This window comes from Bos taurus, chromosome 19, assembly GCF_002263795.3.
Source record: "Bos taurus isolate L1 Dominette 01449 registration number 42190680 breed Hereford chromosome 19, ARS-UCD2.0, whole genome shotgun sequence".
Classification (NCBI taxonomy): Eukaryota; Metazoa; Chordata; class Mammalia; order Artiodactyla; family Bovidae; genus Bos; species Bos taurus.
Window position 1 is genome coordinate 28,168,751 of NC_037346.1, and position 17,383 is coordinate 28,186,133.

At 45.4% G+C, this 17,383-nt stretch overlaps 1 protein-coding gene and 1 non-coding gene across 7 annotated transcripts in view; both read right to left on the minus strand.

Moving 5' to 3' along the window:
- The window catches only part of MYH10 (myosin heavy chain 10), a 122,130-nt gene extending 107,178 nt beyond the window's left edge, over nt 1-14,952 (minus strand). For 3 of the 6 annotated variants that reach the window (XM_005220299.5, XM_059877753.1, XM_005220297.5), the window contains exons 1-2: nt 13,928-14,158; nt 6,882-7,257 (exon numbers count right to left, since the gene is read on the minus strand). In XM_005220299.5, the coding sequence (XP_005220356.1) occupies nt 6,882-7,226 (345 nt within the window). In that variant the 5' untranslated portion in view covers nt 7,227-7,257; nt 13,928-14,158. 6 annotated transcript variants of the gene reach the window in all.
- Nucleotides 3,425-3,565, minus strand: LOC112442832 (small nucleolar RNA SNORA79). The gene has a single exon (XR_003031122.1). It is a non-coding gene; the product is annotated as a small nucleolar RNA SNORA79 (small nucleolar RNA).
- Nucleotides 14,953-17,383: the final 2,431 nt, after the last annotated feature.

The following is a 17,383-nucleotide window of genomic DNA, read 5'->3' on the forward strand; positions in this document are numbered from 1 at the left end:
TGAGTGTATTCAATATCCGTAAGACTCAACAAAACTATTACAAACAAAACAAAACAAAACAAAACTATTACAATCAGTAAGTAAACTGAGTAAGGTTGGTGAATATAAAGTCAATATATAAAAGTTAACTGTAAAAACATGGCAACTGTATTCCTACCTCATGGTAACAATTTAAAAACATGGAAAACACCACTTAAATGCATAAAAGATTAAATACCTAAAAATAAATCCAATAAAGGATGTACAAAACCTAAAACATATTGCGAAAGGTTAAGAACTAATAAGACAAGAACTAGAGGAACAGATACTGTAGAGATCTCATTTCTCCTCTAAGCTGATCTACCGAATCAGCAAAAATCCAATTAAAATTCCAATCAGGTTTTGTGTGTATGAAAAACTGACAAGAGGGTTCTAAAATTATACTGAAATGCAGAGGCCCTAACAACCAAAACAATCTCAAAGAACAGAAGTGAGGGTTTACCATACTGGATACCAAGACATACTGTGTATGTGCAAAGTCGCTTCAGTCGTGTCTGACTCTGCAGCCCTATGCACTGTAGCCTGCCAGGCTCCTCTGTCCATGGGATTCAACAGGCAAGAGTATCAGAGTGGGCTGCCATGCCCTCCTCCAGGGGATCTTCCCCACCTAGGGATCGAACACACATCTCTTACGTCTCCTGCCTTGGCTGGTGGGTTTTTTACCACTAGCACCATCTGCAAAGCACATAAGACATAGTATAAAGCTGTAAGAATCAAGATAATGTGACATCAGCCCAAGGATGGGCATAACAGACCCATGAAACAGAACAGGAAGTCAAGCACACATTTGTGAGCACCTGATTTATGATAAAGGTGACACTTGAGCGCAGTGGAGAGAGGGCTGTGTTTCAATAAATGGCACTGGACTAATTGAATAGACATCTGGGGGGAAAAAATTAACCTTGCCCATACCTTGTACCATACACTAAATTCACTTCCCCAAATAGAACTGAGACTGACTCTAAGAAACATATCATCAAATTCCCTTTCCTCTGAGTCAGGCAGCAGGAGACTGAGGGTGGGGAGAGAATGAGGCCAGGATGTTTACCCCCCAGGCCAGGGCGTCAGGTTCCCTCTGAAAGGGGCCACAGTTTCCACCAGGAAGCCCTCTCCACAAAGCATCCTCTCCTGATCAAGGTACCAGCTCTTTGTTTCTTTCAAGATCAAGGTGGGTCCAGGGCTCTCAGCCATCACTAGTGGCAGGATACTGCAACATTTCTGCATCTGTTTTCTCAACTCTATTCACGTGTTTGTAAATCCTCCCCTTATTAAATGTGCCGAATACCTATTTAGAGGGCCGTGTGTTTACTGATGGAATCTATCTCAGGTATTATCTAGAAAGGCTCAAGATATGAGTTAAGGATATGCATGTCCTGTGTCACCCAGAAATTCCACTCCTGGTTATATACCTTACAGAAAGCCATGCTTATACGCACCAGGACATGACCAAAGCTGTTCACTGAAGCAATGTTTGCAATAGTCCCAAACTTGGGGGGAGACAGGGGGAATATTCAAAATCAGTTGAGAGGATAAATAAATTGGGACAAAAATCTTACACTGGAACATTACATTCCACAAAAATGAACAAAATACTTTTATAGTTCAGGGCACTTGACTACTCTTAGAAACTGTTAAAGATCCCCCAAATCTTCTGTGTTATGTATTTTTATATAAATATACAAATATCAATAAACTGGGTTTTTAAATGTGTATTTATTCATTTAAAAATAAAAATAATATTTTTAGGAAAAATAACCTTTTGTTTTCTAAAACAAAAGCAAGAAGAGTGGCACTGGTTTTTATTCGCAAATCTTTTGTTGTCTGGCTTAATAGAAAACACTCAATTTTCTTAATAGAAAACATTCAACATTCTGTTTCAGCGTTCAATCTATTTGTGATGTTGTTTTGACTGAAATACATGAAGTATCTTACACTGATACTTAATTTGAAAAGGGAGGAGTAGTTTAGCAGTCTTTTCATGAAGTTATAGATATTTCTCTGTGATACTACACCAAAACTTGACAAGCGAGAATTTCTCAAAATGAGATGCAATGTAACATCTGACACCCTGTCAGTGAACTTTCCATATTCTGTCACATCAAAGTCACTGGCTGAACACTTGTATGCTGAACGAATCTTTTACCCAGGCATGAGTTTGTAACATCATGTAAACATCATTTGGAAAACTTTGGCTCAATGAATTATACAAGTCTTCTAAATGATAACATCTCACACTATATGACATTATAAAAAAAAAAAACATTCATTAATATTGCCATCTACCTCATCAGAAAGGTTTTATGTATTGACAAGGTATTAAGTTCAGTGGCAGATGCAACTTTTAATTTTCATGTGGAAAATCAAATTTTATCATTATTGACAAATATATTCAATTGTTTTCTTTGAAGTGTCAGGCTCACTCCATTCATTTTCTTTTCACACCACCATGCACAGTGTGTGGGACCTTAGCTTCCCAACCAGGGTTGGAACCCACATCCCCTGAACTTGAGATGCAGTCTTAACCACTGGACCACCTAGGAAGTCCCTGTTCATTTTCAAGAAAATGGCTGGCCAAGTACCCTGGTGTCAATTAACCATAGCTTATCTACCAGTCATTCTATCAAATAAAAATGGCATTCTATTACAAAAAAAAATGGCAAGTTTAGCTTGCAACTCATATAGCTCTACATTCATGCTTTTCTTCAAAGCAACCATTCTAGTTCAATACGCAGAAGTGTTTTATGCATACTTATCATTTAATCACAAAGAATATTAAAAGACACGTTCCCAAGAGCTGAGATTTCATAAAACCCTCATTTCTCCTGCTTTATCAAGGACGCTCTTGAACAAAACTAGATCAGCACAACCACCAGGACAGTAGGGGTTACTGCCTCACCCGTGATAAGGAGTCAGCAGTTTTCCTCACCACAGCTTTCGCACCATCAGTATCAGTGTCAACAGTGAAGGGGCAAATCAAGTCATGAAAACAGTTTTGGTCTCAAGGATGTCATGAAAGGGTCTTGAAGAAGCCCCTAGGAGTCTATGAAGCACCTTTGAGAACTACTGAGTTACATTAACACAAAGTAACATGAGTGAATCTAAAAAATATAATGCTGAGCAAAAGGAAAAAAAAAAACAGACACAAAAAGGAATATATTAAGACATTCATTCATATAAAAACTCATCAACAGGCAAAACTATATTTTTAAGGAATACATACGTAAGTTTGATCAAATACACTGTGAGTTTTTAAGATATTTCTCAGTAACACATAGACAAAGAAAAAAAATTAGTAAAGTTTACACAGTTAAAAAGCTTAGTCTAATGGCCACATATAGAACTCCACACCCAACAGTAACAGAATACACATTCTTTTTTTTTTCCCAATTGTTTGAGTCTGCAAAAATCAAAGGCAGTGACAGACAGCTAACCCATGGTGCCCTGAATGAAAACAAGTCAGTTTAGATATATGATGGACTAAAATCCCACTACTTAAGGCTGCACGCAGTGAGCAGAACAGCCATCAAAAGAGAATATACGTTCTTTACAAACATACAGAACACTCATAAATGTAAGTGACAGTGTGCAACAAGCAGCAAGTCTCAACAAAAGCAAGGAATGATAAATACTATGTGGACTATATTCTTTAACTAAAATGAAATTAACTTAAAAATCAGTAACAAAGATAACTTAAAAACCAATGTTTAGGTACACTTTTAAGTACACTTTTAAACGGTTTACAGGTTGAAGAAGAAAGACGTTAGAAAATATTTAGAACTGAACAATAAAAATACTACACATCAAAATCTGTGAAGGGCATGTGTCCACAGGGTTGCAAAAGAGTTGGACATGACCTGGCGACTGAACAACAACAACAAACAAAGCTAAAAGTCAGTAGAGATGACATTTGCAGTTTTTAAATGATTTTATTACGAAAGAAAATGAAAATTAATGACCAGAGAGCTGGATGTTGGGGAGATTAAATCTAAAGATATAAGGAAGTAACATAACCAAACCTGTTAGTAACCTAAGTAACTTACATTGTATCTTATCTATAGAAATATATCCCAGAGGTCCCAGCCAAGCTATTATAGTGTCTGTATCATGGTACCTCAACTGATCAATTTCAACTGCCTGGTACATTTCAAAGCCCAACACACCTTTCATTCAATGCTTAGCAATCATGGCCACCCACAGCCCCATTCCTTAGCAGGTTTCTTTAGAGTCAAGTGCTCCGACCTGAATCTTCCGTAGGAACCTTTTCTCCACCCCACTAACTGAAGGTATGATCCTCCCAAACCCTCACCTCTCTTGAGACCCTAGAACTTCTTAAAAAACTCAAGATTCTCCTTTTCTAAAGACCATGCAGCCACGCTTTGAGAAGAAATTCAAGATAATTTACTCATGTTGACCCTGAATTAAGCTGGAAATAAGTCAAACTCAATAAAAGATACTTGCAAAGTCTTAGAGTTGTCATGAGGAATAGCTACAATAAACTGAACTGCCTTTCCCTTCATCCTTCGCTTTTACCCACAGCCTCCTACCCCTCTATTTCTGTCCTCTGTCCTAAGTGCAGTCGCCCACAGGGGCCAGTGGGAATCAAGGTGAAGACAGACTCCTGTTCTCAGGGCAGTGCTCCACACCTTTTTGGCTGTGTCCCTGCTTTTCCAGCCCTTCACGATTCACTGCACAGGGGATCATCCAAAATGGATCCCTCTCTGATCTCAACATTATGATCTGCCCACAATCCCTGCATGTCGCAGTTTTCTCACTCCCTCTCTCCAGGCAAAAATATACTCTGCTGCTCAGTCTCCGCTGGATTCCCAACGCTGCTCTCCAACTGTTTTCTTATCCCTTGCTTCCTTCCTTTTCCAAGGCATCCCCATTCTCCTCAAGCCACCTACCCAACCCTGGTGCCTCTTACTCTCTTACTTTGCATCCTAACTCACCGAGAAAAAATAAAAGAGACCATCAGGATTGATTCAAACCACTCTGGCAAAAGTCATGAATGAACTACTCCTTTTCAGATGCTCCCATGGCAAACTCCTTCCTACCAGCCAGATTCCAGCTCAAATGCTACCTTCTCAGAATCCTTCCCATACTCACGGGGGAAAGCCATCCCCACAGTCCTGTTTCATTTCCTAATAAGGAAGTATCACGAAGGCAGGGATTGGCCTGGCCTGTTCCCTGCACTCTCTCCAGCACCTGGAATATAGTTGTTATTCAGTCACTACGCAGTGTCTGACTCTTTAGGACTCCATGAACTGCAGCACGCCAGGCTTCCCTGTCCTTTACTATCTCCCGGAGTTTGCTCAAACTCATGTCCATTGAGTCATCCAACCATCTCATCCTGTGCCACCCCCATCTCCTCCTGCTCTCAATCTTTCCCAGTATCAGGGTCTTTTCCAATGAGTCAGCTCTTCACGTCAGGTGACCAAAGTATTGGGCCTTCAGCATCAGTCCTTCCAATGAATATTCGGGGTAGAACATAGTAGGTGCTCAGTACATATCCACTAAATAAACTAATTCTATGGGAAAATGACCTCTGAGTTGCTGAAGTTCTGACTTACGCCTGAACATTAGTAGTACAAATGCTGCCTCTGCCTAAAATTCAAGTGGTTTCCCAAATTCAGACCATTATAATGTCAAACCTTCCTCTCAATGTCTCTTCTTTCTAAATCTACCTTCTATCTGACATGCCTTCTTTATTCTTTTACATTTATTTTATTGAAGTATAGTTGATTTAAAATGTGTTAATTTCTACTATACAACAGTGATTCATATATACATATACATATATGTAAAAGAATTTGAAAACGTGTACCTACACACTCTTTTTCATATTCTTTTCCATTATGGTTTATCAAAGGATACTGAATACAGTTCCCTGGGCTATTCAGTAGGAACTTGCTGTTCTTCCATTCTCTATATGATAGCTTGCATCTACCTATCTCAAACCCCCAAACCACCCCTCCTCCACCTCTCCCCCACGGCAAACACAAGTCTGTTCTCTAGGTCTGCGAGTCTGTTTCTGTTCCGTGGATAAGTTTGTGTCATGTTTTAGACTCCACGTATGAGTGATATCACATGGTCGTTGTCTTTCTCCATCTGACTGACTTCATTTATGATCATCTCTAGGTCCACCCGTGATGCTGCTAATTAACTACCCTGCCTTCTTTAAACCAACGCCACCACCTGTGTCTACCACCCCTTCAAACGTATTTTGGCTTTCTAGATTCTTGCAGTATCTGGCTTGCATATTTCTTCTCAACCTTACCCCTTATTATTTTCGGGAACTTCTATATGCTCAGCAACATTGTCAGTGACTGTGACATGTGTCAACTACTAACCACAGGACAGCCCCAGCTTCAATCTGACCCTGAACTGTTTCCTCTTAAAAACCTCAGCATTCAGCTTTCCCACTTCCCTGTGCCCAATGCCCTTGGTCTCGCTCTTCACTGAAACCTCTAAGCTCGCAGCCCCGCATCTTTACACCCCTGGGTGTATACTAGAAACCCACTGTATTATCCTACTGTGAATGCAACTCTCATTACCATGTTAAGCTCCCTGATCTTTCTGCCACATGCTCTCCTCCATCTTATTAGGCTCCAGAGCACCCCTACACAAAAGTCTCAAATCCGTTTTAGTGTATTTAATCCAGACTGGATTATTTAAAATTAAGATTTAAAGCAAAGTAAGACTTGGGGCAATCTTCCCATCTTTAGTACAAATAGTCATGTTAAACAGAGACAGAGAGTATTCCACATTGATTAGGGCAGTGTGTACGATTTTCATGAATTCCCAGGCACCAACTCACATGATTATTTAGAGGGCATACTTACATAGATAAGTCCTGAATAGTAACGATCCTTCAGATTATGTAGAACAGAAGCTTCATTCAAGCATGTCAATTCTGCCATATCCTCCACCTTGGAAAACTTAGGTGGGTTCATCTTCTGAATATCATCTTTGTTGACCATTGCTTTCTTTCCATTCTCTGCCAACTCCACCAGAACTTCATCTCCCCGTTCTTCTTTGATACTAGCTGCCTCAAAACCATGGCGTTCTGACGGGATCCACACTAGCTTTTTGGCCGTCCAATCAGCCTGAGTGGCAGGGTTGTAGATGACTGCCCTGTCCACAAAGAGATACCTCTCTGGATCTTCGAGTCCAGTTCTCTGTGCCATTGTAAACAGGAAGCTCCAAGAGCGATCGCCTCTACGAGAAGAGGAAGAAAACAAAGTCAGATATTTAGAAATAAGCTATGGTTTACAACTCTTCTAAGAAACTTAAAAACAAAAGCTCTGGTAAACAAAATGCACGAACTTGGAGTGAAGAAGTTGGTGTAGCCCCCTCCAGGGCCACAGTAACTGGGTTTCCAAGATAAACTTCAGGAGAGACCATAAATGATGACTGGTTCTCTGAGGACCACTCAAGATGTACCCTCAGTCACTGAGGGCTGAAAAACAAGTGGAAGAAAACAGCAAAGTTGCAGTTGGACTCTGTTTTTCTCTTCATCTCCTATTTCACCCTCACCACAAATTAAACAAGGAGAAGGGGGGAAAGGAAAACTAAGAAAACGAAAACAGAAATTCAGGATAAAAGACCCCAGGAGTGGTGCTAGAATGACTGCAACCACCTGGATGTCACTACAGAAATGCATGGTGACTACCAGTGGAGCAAACCTCAGGTCTAGAACGCTCCTCCCATCCTGTGTGTGTGCACAGTCACTCAGTCACGTCCACTCTATATGACCCCATGGATTGGAGCCCGCCAGGCTCCTCTGTCCATGGAATTTTCCAGGCAAGAATACTGGAGTGGGTTGCCATTTCCTCCTCCACGGCATCTTCCCAACCCAGGGATCGAACCTGTGTCTCTTTGTTTCCTGCGTTGGCTGGCAAATTCTTTACCACTGTGCCACCTGGGAAGATGCCCTTCAGACAACAGACTCAACACTCTTACGATTCCCCTAAGCCAGCCCCCTGCAGCTTCTCCATGGCCCACGTGATCTCAGTGTGATCCCATGAGGCCACAGAGGGTGAGTGCATGAGTTGGTGTCACACCCAGCCTTTCAAGTATGTGATGGTGGCGGTCCAGGTCTCCACTCCCAAGGCCTGCAGCTGCTCCCCTCCAGCTCCTCTTCTGCATTCCGTCCTGCACCAAGACTCACTCCCCGACTCTGGTCTCTCGCCTCGAAACAGACTCCATGTGTTTACACCCCTTTAGAGGGGCCGGAAGCAAACAGAATATTCCAGACGTAGTGTGACTGGTGCAGAAGAGAAAGAAACTGTTTACAGCCTCAGCCCTGGCAGGGAGAGCAAAGCATGTTTCTGGGACTTCTACAATGACTGTATCTAAGACCTCAGTGGTTTATTGAGTGCTCACTGCTGGCTCACATGGAGCTGTCAGCCAAAACCCGACGCATAGTCCTTGAAGCTACTTCTCCTCTCACGCTTGTGGGACTGACTTTGCAGATCAAGTGACAGGATTTTACATTCGTCACTCACCTTTCTGACGTGACTCATCATTCCTGCCTGACAAGTGTCTTTCTGGAATCCAACACCATCATTAAACACTTCCCTTATGACTTGGAGTAGTAAGTCATTTTCCAGCCAAATTCCAGGTTATCACAAACCTCACTCAGGTCAATGCAAGAAGGCAAGGAAGCAGCTGCTCTTGCTCCTCCATCCAACTCTCCCAACTTCTCTCTCTCCCCCAAATGAGGGGGATTCTTGGTAAGCTCTTGCCTGCCTGCCTACCTACCTACGCACCTCTTAGATGGAAGGCTGCAAGGGAAATAAAAATCACCCCAGGTTGTGAAGAGGTTTTTTTTTTGTTGTTTTGGCCATGCCATATGACATTTGGGACCATAGTTCCCCAGCCAGGGATCAAACATGGGCCCCCTGCGGTGGAAGCGTGGAGTCCTAACCACTGGACCACCAGGGAAGTCCCATCAAGAGGTTCTTAACCTTCAGTGCACAGACAAAGTTCAGGCTTCATGAAGACACTGAAATGGGTCTAAATACACTGTATAATTTTTTGTAGACCTGTGCTTTTCTGAAGAGAACACGCATAACTTTCTTCAGATTCTTAAAGAGATCTAGCTATTTTTATCCTAAAAGATTAAACACTGATAGAGGAAACAAAATACTAGCCCTTTCAGACCCAGTAAGAATGTACTAGAATCAAATAGCTAAGATTCTTCAGAAACTAGTTGTTACAATGTAAAGGATTACAAACACTCATAGTCTGGAGCAGGGTTCTCAAACTTTGGCTCTTACAGCAACACCTGAAGGGTTTATTAGAAGACAGACTGCCAGGCCTTATTCTCAGTAGGGCTGGGGTGGAGACCGTTGGTCATTTGCATTTCTAACAAATTCCCAGATGCTGCTGCTAATGCTGGTCCTGGGAGCACACTTTGAGAACCATCACTCCACAGTTCTCTGGTTGCCATGGTGAACCACTGCTACCACCAGGTATGTTGGGAAGGCAAAAAAGGTTGAAAACCAGTGTTTCAGACTAATTCTAACTGAATTAGAGGATATGCTTACCAGTTTTAGGAGTATACAATCGGGTAAAACAAAAATCACAAAACACGTAACATTAAGACTTCTACCAACAGATTTACTAATATGCTTTCTAACTAAAAGGCATCCACGTGGGAGAAGGCAATAGAAAAAATATTCATGCATATATGTACATTCTGAAGCATGGTTTCAAAAACACATCACCTCTCCAGACTGCATTAATAAGATTAATAACAAGTCTTCTATCTTCCCAACCTATACATTACCCACTGCTAGGAAGAAGATGGCTCTGAAGTGGGAATCACCCTGGATAAATGTGGATAGACTATAGGACACATTCTGCCTTAGGAAGAACAGTCTCTTAGAGAAAATGTCCAACTAGAACAAAAATAGGATAACAAGTTACTCTTATTATCCATATTAGGTATAAACTGTATACCCAATACTTCAGAAAAATGCATGCATTTCTTTCCTTTTACAATGGGCATGTAAATTATCTGCTGAGATTTAGCAAGTGACTATAAATTAGAATAACTTAACAGGTCATTTCTAGGGCAGGTCTTTTTTTTTTTAAGTAACTGATGGACTTACAAAATTATTTGATCAAATCAATACATTTTAAATTTATTAGTATGTACTACTGCTAGGTGGGGAAACACCTGTAATTTAACATAAGAAGAAAAGGGATCACAAAAGTGTGATTATAATATGTTCCCAATTTTGTGGGGAAAAATTACATATAAATGTCTTTTTTTGTTTCAAAGGAAACAAATAGTCACTGGGTCTTCACTGGGTAGTGGGATTACAAACTTCTTTTACCTTTTACTTTTCCAGAGTTTTCTATAACTAACTAAATGCTGCAAGGATGGTTTTGTCCTTGCTATATGGTGAGCTGACTCCCTGGTCCACAGGAGGGCATTTATATACCTACTGATCAACATTACATGAACGGTCCTGACCCTCAGAGTAAGCTTCGGCTTCTCCTCCACCACCAAAACCCGACCATTCCTTTAAATCCTGACCCAAATGCCATCCTTTCACAAGTTCTTTTCAGGTCAACCTGGCAATTTAATCCTTCTCCTCCTCCTAACATTTTGTGCTGCTCTTCTGGCACCCTTCTCGTCTCTGTACCAGAGGACTCAGCAGGCAGTAGGTGGTCAAATCCTTGTTTAGATGGTAGAGTCCCTGAGGCCAGGGAAAAGGTTTTGTTCATTTTAACTGTTCACTTGAGGTTACCAAACATATTGTATTTTTATCATTCCATTGCACATCTGGCAACTTGTCTTGATAGTGCTGGTATTTAATAGGGAAACCACTTGCAAATGCTTTGCCTTGTAGGAAGGGTAACATTAGAATTTTGAAAACAGCAAATACTGTTGTTATATACCACTAATGATGGCCAGGCGCTATTCTTAAGTGGTTTAAGTGTATATATATCAACTCTTAATCCTCACAACAGGCTCACCAGGCAGGTGCTTTTAATATCTCCATTTTACAGGTGAGGAACCCAAGGTTCAGAGAAAGCCAAAAACTGGCCCAAAGTCACAGAGCTAACAAAGAACAGAGCTGGGAGGAAACCCAGAGTTCAGCTCCAGAACACGTGCTACAAGGATGGAAGGTGAGGAGGGGAAAATTTTGACATGTAGTATACACTACCTACTGCCTGTTGATCAATGATCAATTATGGTTTCAAGAGTACATGCTCAGGGAATTCCCTGGCAGTCCAATGGTCGGGACTCTGCACTTCCACTGCTGGGGGCCCAGGTTTGATCCTTGGTTGGGGAACTAAGATCCCAACAAGCCACATGGTGTGGCCAAAAAAAAGAAAAATGAGGACAGGCTCAGCCAATGAACACACTAGCACAATCTGGCAAAGGCTTTACATTTCATAAAAAAGGAATAAATAGGAAACTCTTTGTAACAGACAGAATCTGAAAGTTCTTGGTGTCCTCTGAAGTAACTGCCTAATTATACTTAAATCATTTATCAGCTGCCCCCCACCCCAGAGTCGAAGCCCCATCACCTTCACTGATTTTTCGACACACACACACCCCTGGGGGTCCATCCCCAAGGCCGTCTTTTACTCCCAAAGAAACACCACCCACTAAGCTTCTCAACTGCCTCCCAGCGCCTATGGTAGGTAGAGGCACAGGGAAAGTTTTATGACTATCTTGCATACCAAAATCCAAACAAAAACGCTGGATAAACGATCCATGATAGCACATCTCTCTGAGACAGATAAACTGAAACAGAATCGTCTACAATTTGTGTAAAGCTACCACTGAGGTCATTCATCTTGAGTGAAAGTCTGTTCACTCATCAAAATCATGTTTAACCAAAAATGAGCAGAAATGCAAATCAAGTGCAAAGGACACTACTGCTCTTCATGGCCCAAGCCACCTCTGTGAATATCTTTACACTGTGTTAAACGTTTCTGAAGCGGGGAGACTGACACCAGGAGTTTTTATTCTTCCTACACGACAAGAAGGTACAGAAACCGCTGAAGACTCCAGTCTTTCACCATACAACGTGCCCTTGAAAATTTCCTCTGTCTCACCTTCCATCCAGCCTGTCTTCCTTGAAATGATTTCCCTAAGGGGCCCAAGTAAAAAGGCAAGCTCTCGGGTCACATCTCTTTGCTGCAAAAGCTGGTGCTATATCGCCCAATTACACCATATGCTTTCTCCAGATAAGGACGGGGAGGAACTGAATTTAAGATGCAGAAGTAAGGAGATGCATAAAATGGCCACTTTTCCAGGATCCGTGACAGACAGGGCATACTTAAACATCAAAAGCATGGGACTAAAAGGATAATTAATGACGGCCGATGGATGAAGGAAATGAAACAATAAATAGATTAAAGTTTTCCAGAGTGAGATACTATCAAGAATAATGAAGCCTGACTCAAAGAATCCTCAGTTTCAATGTTAAAAAACAAAAATCTCGGCAAAACTAAAGTATTAAAATTGGCATTATATTATTCAGCGAAAACAGCCGTCTTTGTTTCTTTTGCACTAGGGATCTACCCGCCTGCTTTCCCCTACCCACCCCACCCCACCCCACCCCACCCCCTTTCATCAACCGCAGTGATCTTGAAGGGAGCTGCAGAGGCCCTAAGGAACGGAGATAACGGTCATAGGCAGAGGCCACGTTAGCCAAAACTCACCAGCCGAGCTCAGACCCGCCAGGTCGCCAGCCTCCTTCCCAAGGCCCGGGTTCCCAGGCAGGCCGGGCTGGGGGCCTGGCCGGTCCCCGGGCCGCATCCGCCCACCGCAGGCCCACAAAGCCCGCGCGGACGCCGGGACTCGGCGCCTTCAACTTCCCTCCGACCTCGTTCCAGGCCGATTTTATGGGCTCAAGGTTGGACCCCCCCACTGCAGAAGGCCAAGAAGAGACTCCGCGGCGAGCCATGCCCAGATCCCTTACACAATAAAGGGATCCCGAAGCAAGGGCTGACCCTCCCCCTCAGCCGCCCTGCTGCAGCGCGCCCCCGCCACATTTCCCGCCTCGCCCCCCCAAGCCGCCCGGGCCTGGCCGGACGTCCACCCCCGGCCCCCGCAAACCCCACAGAGCCTGGTCTGACGCCGCCCCTCCCGCCCTGCTCCCCCGGGACCAGCGGAGCCCGACCCTCCCCAAGCCCGCGGCCGGCTGATCAGACCTTCACCCGCCGCGCGCTGCCCCGGCCGTGCGCAGCCCTGCCCTCGCGTCCCTCCTCCACCCAGCAGGTCCAGGCGCGCCGCCCGCCTTCCGACCCCTCGGCGAACTCCGCACCGCACTCCGGGTGCCGCAGCCGGCCTAAGCCACCCAGCAGCCCACCCAAGGGCCCTTCCCGTCCAGCTCTCCCCCCACCCCCAATCGGGATTGCGCTTTCCAGCCCGCCCCAAGACTCCCTCCCCTCCTGAGAAACAGGCAAAGACTCGTGGGATCCCCAGGGACCCCCATTAGCGCACGAGGTTCCCCCAACCACGCGCCGCACGGATCCCGAACGCGGAGGACCAGGTCCGCACATGCCCACCCGGAGATCTCCATCCCCAGTCCCCCAGGGGCAGTCCTCCCGCACCTCCAGGCCCTCATCCCCGCAAGAGTCTCTCACTCTCAAGGATCTCATTCCCCACCCCACCCCCAGGGGTCTCTCCACCCACTGGGGTCCCGTTCCCCGCCACCACCCCGCAATGTCCTTCCTCGCAGGAATCTACGGCCCCCGCAGCACAAACCCTCCGCCCAGAGTCCCTTCTCTCTTCCCCAGCTCCCGCTTCGGTTCCGTCCTCGCCCTCCAGAGCCGCGGAGGATCCCTCCCCCCACCACAAACCGTCCCCGGTCTCCGGTCGCCGGTTTCGGACCGGGACAACCGCACCTCTCACCTTCAGCCGAAGATGGTGGCGCCGGCGCACGTCCCCAGCCGCGACCACAGAACCGGCGCCTCAGTCCCAAACCCACCGCTGCCTCCGCCGGGCTCCTTTAGCACTGCTACTCCGGGCTGCCCCACCCACTCCCACCCTCATTGGGCCAGCTCCACGCCCGTCACCACGGCCCCCAGACCCACTGGTCCGTTTGCGCGCCCATCTCCAAGGGAAGACGTTAGCAACCCGAACGAAGCTACCTTCCCGAGGTCCGTTCCCTCCACCCACCTGAAACGATGCTCATTGGCTTCCGCTCCCAGCCCAGGCGGCCGAGGCCCCCATATTACAGGCTAAGCCGCACGTCCATCAGAGATTCCGGGAGGTGCGGCCGGGGCAGTCGTGGGTGATTGGCTGGCTAGGGCAGAGATGGACAGCTGAGACTGGCAGGGCGTCCCGCGATCCCGCGGGGCAGTGGGTGCGGACCCCGCAGCGGCTTTGGCTGTGCGGACGGCGGGGCAGGTGTGCCGCGGCCAGAGCCCCGAGCTCCGCCTGGACGCTCCACGCCCTGGCGTCGGGCCGCCGCGGCAGCCCAGTACGGAGCCTCGCCGCCCCCTCTGCCTGTCGCAGCCGGCGGGTCCCACAGTGGGACCGGCTTCCACCGCTGAGTCGCGAGCTCCCGGCGCTGCCTGCATGGGCGGGGCCGGAGCGCGGTCCAGAGGCCTGACGTCACCCCCGGGGCTGCGGGGAGTGGGGGCCACGGCTCTGCGGCTCACCTGCAGTGGGGGAGGGGAGCCAGGGCTCGGGCTGCGGTTCTGCCCATGCGCACCAGCTGGGGGAGTGGGGCTGGGGGAAGACAGACCTCGCCTGCCGTCGGCGGTCGGCATTCAGGCCCCTGTCGCGACCTCGGGCCCAGGCTGACCCTGCCTAGGTCCGCTGAGCGCCGGCTGCCGGGTTTGCGAGGGGAGAGGCCTCCCTACCCAGATGCCTGGCTGGGCTGAGATTCCAGAATATTGAGAAGGGAACCCACCTTGGGAAAACGACTTCACGTCATTCATTCCTTCGTTACTTTCCTTCTTTTTGTTAGTATACAGCTCCCTACATGAGAGGGGCTATGAGGAGGTTCTGCTGGACTCTTATACCTCAGGGCCTATTAACTTTTCAAAGGCCTTGTAAAAAACGCTTGAGACCTGAGGAAAAAAATAAAAAAGGTTCCAAAATAAGGAAAGGCAACTAGAAAAATCCGAGTTAATATTTAATGAAATGTCTGCAATATCTAATCAACTGTGACACGACCCTAATTATATATAAATATAATAAAGTTTGGGTAAGTCACAAGAATAAAATCATTTAGTCTTAAAAAAGTTGAAATTTGCAAAATCTTATCCAAAAAATTTGTATAGCAAGATGTTAGTTTATGTTCAATAAGGATGCATTTTAATATTTACGACATGATGTATGTAAGTGGCTAAGCCTAGGAAACTTCCAGTCTGGTAAAAGGTGAATAAAGCAAAAAAAACAAGGCAGGAAATGATGAGGAGGTGTTGGTAGAATTCAGAGACAATTTCAAGGCAGCTGAATGCAGAGTCCTTCCTGGGGAAGTGGAATCGGGTCCTGTATTGTCCTTTGTCCTACTGCATCTGGTCCCCCACCCCCACCTGCCTACTGGAGTAAGCTGCCCCTTATCCAGGTGTCTTGTGACTTGGCTGCATGAAGTCTGTCCTTAATGCAGCCTGCACGTGGAGTACAAGTTAACTGTACATAGTATGTGACAAGTATTCCTCTTCTGAATTAAAAAATAAACTTTTTACAGAAGACCATACACTCCATTTCTAACGTCTGAGTCTCAGCTTTGCCAGCCACTGAAGTCATTTCTGAGTGCACAGAGCATTCACACACAAACCGCCCCATCAGCCACCAAGTCTGTGATTTCCCATAATTATAAAACAAAGTCAGTGGACCATCAGAAGAGGAGACCGGGAAGCTCAGCTCAACAGAATTCAACATCATAAAGACGTCAGTCTCAATGAGAAATCAATAATGAAAAGACTGTCTCCAGAAATTCCCTGGCAGTCCAGTGGTTAGGACTTGGGAGTGTTCACTGCCAGAGCTCAGGTTCGATCCCTAGTCAGGTAATTAAGATCCTGTAAGTTACGTGGCTCAGCCAAAAACAAAAACACTGTCCCCTAATGTCTCTCTGGGTTTCCCCGGTAGCACTTCGGTAAAGACTCAGCCTGCCAATGTAGGAAACACAGGTTTGATCCCTGGGTCAGGAAGATCCCCCAGCATAGGAAATGACAGCCCACTCCAGTATTCTTGCCTGGAGAATTCCATGGACAGAGGAGCCTGGCGGGCTACAGTCTCTAGAGTCACAAAGAGTCAGACATGACTTAGCACACACTCCTGCACACAAAAGTATCTCTAGCCATGGCATCTCTCCAGCCTTGGGGCCTTACATTTTCAACTGTCTGCTAAGTGTCCTTACCTGGATTGGAGGACAACTGCAAAAGCAGGAAGTTCAAAACTTATCTTCTTCCCACATCCACTTCATCTCACCCAAATTCTTTTTCTTCCCAACTTCCCTTTGTCTTTTAATACAACCAACCTTGAAACCACTTTGATTTCTTCCTCTCCCTTGCTCCCACACTGTGTTCCCCTCCACCTCGATCAGCTAGCCAGCCAGGCTCTTCAGACTCCAGTCTCAACCCACGTAGCTCCATCCCAGAATCTGTTGCTGTTTTGAGCAGGAAAACACAGGATTTAGGACCACATAGATCTGGCTTTAAATCTGTCTCTGCCACTGGTTGTTGTTTAGTCGCTCAGCTGTGTCCAACTCTTTGTGACCCTGTGGACTGTAGCCCACAAGGCTCCTCTGTCCTTGGGATTCTCCAGGCAAGCATATGGGAGTGGGTTGTCAATTCCTTCCCCATGGTATCTTCCCAACCCAGGAATGGAACCCATGTCTTCTGCTTGGCAGGCAGATTCTTTGCCATTGAGCCACCTGGGAATCCCCACCAGAGTTTTAATCTTTGACAAATTCCTTAACCTCATTTCTCAAAAGAGGGTACAAATATATACCTAAAGGACTCATTCAATTCATATGTAACAGGTTGATTTACTGGGGTAAAAAGCATGGTGTTATGAACATATCGATGAAAATGGTCTTTTTTTCCCCCTAGTCTACAAGTTCATTACAAAAGAGTGAGAAATCTTTATCCTCTCTCCATAATAATTTTTGCTGGCAGTCTAGGCTGCTTTTACTCCCAAAAGAAAAAGGTCACAGGCCATTGTTTTACAGAGTCCAAGTCACAAGTCCAAACTCATTCACTGATGACAGGCCCATGAACCTGGTTTGTTCTAAGCTGTTTTGTTCCATCTGTACAAGGCTGATATGAAGCATTTTTAAAATAAATTTGAGTGAATTCCAACACTTAATAATCAAGAGCTATCCAACATCATTAGCCATTTGGGAAATGCAAA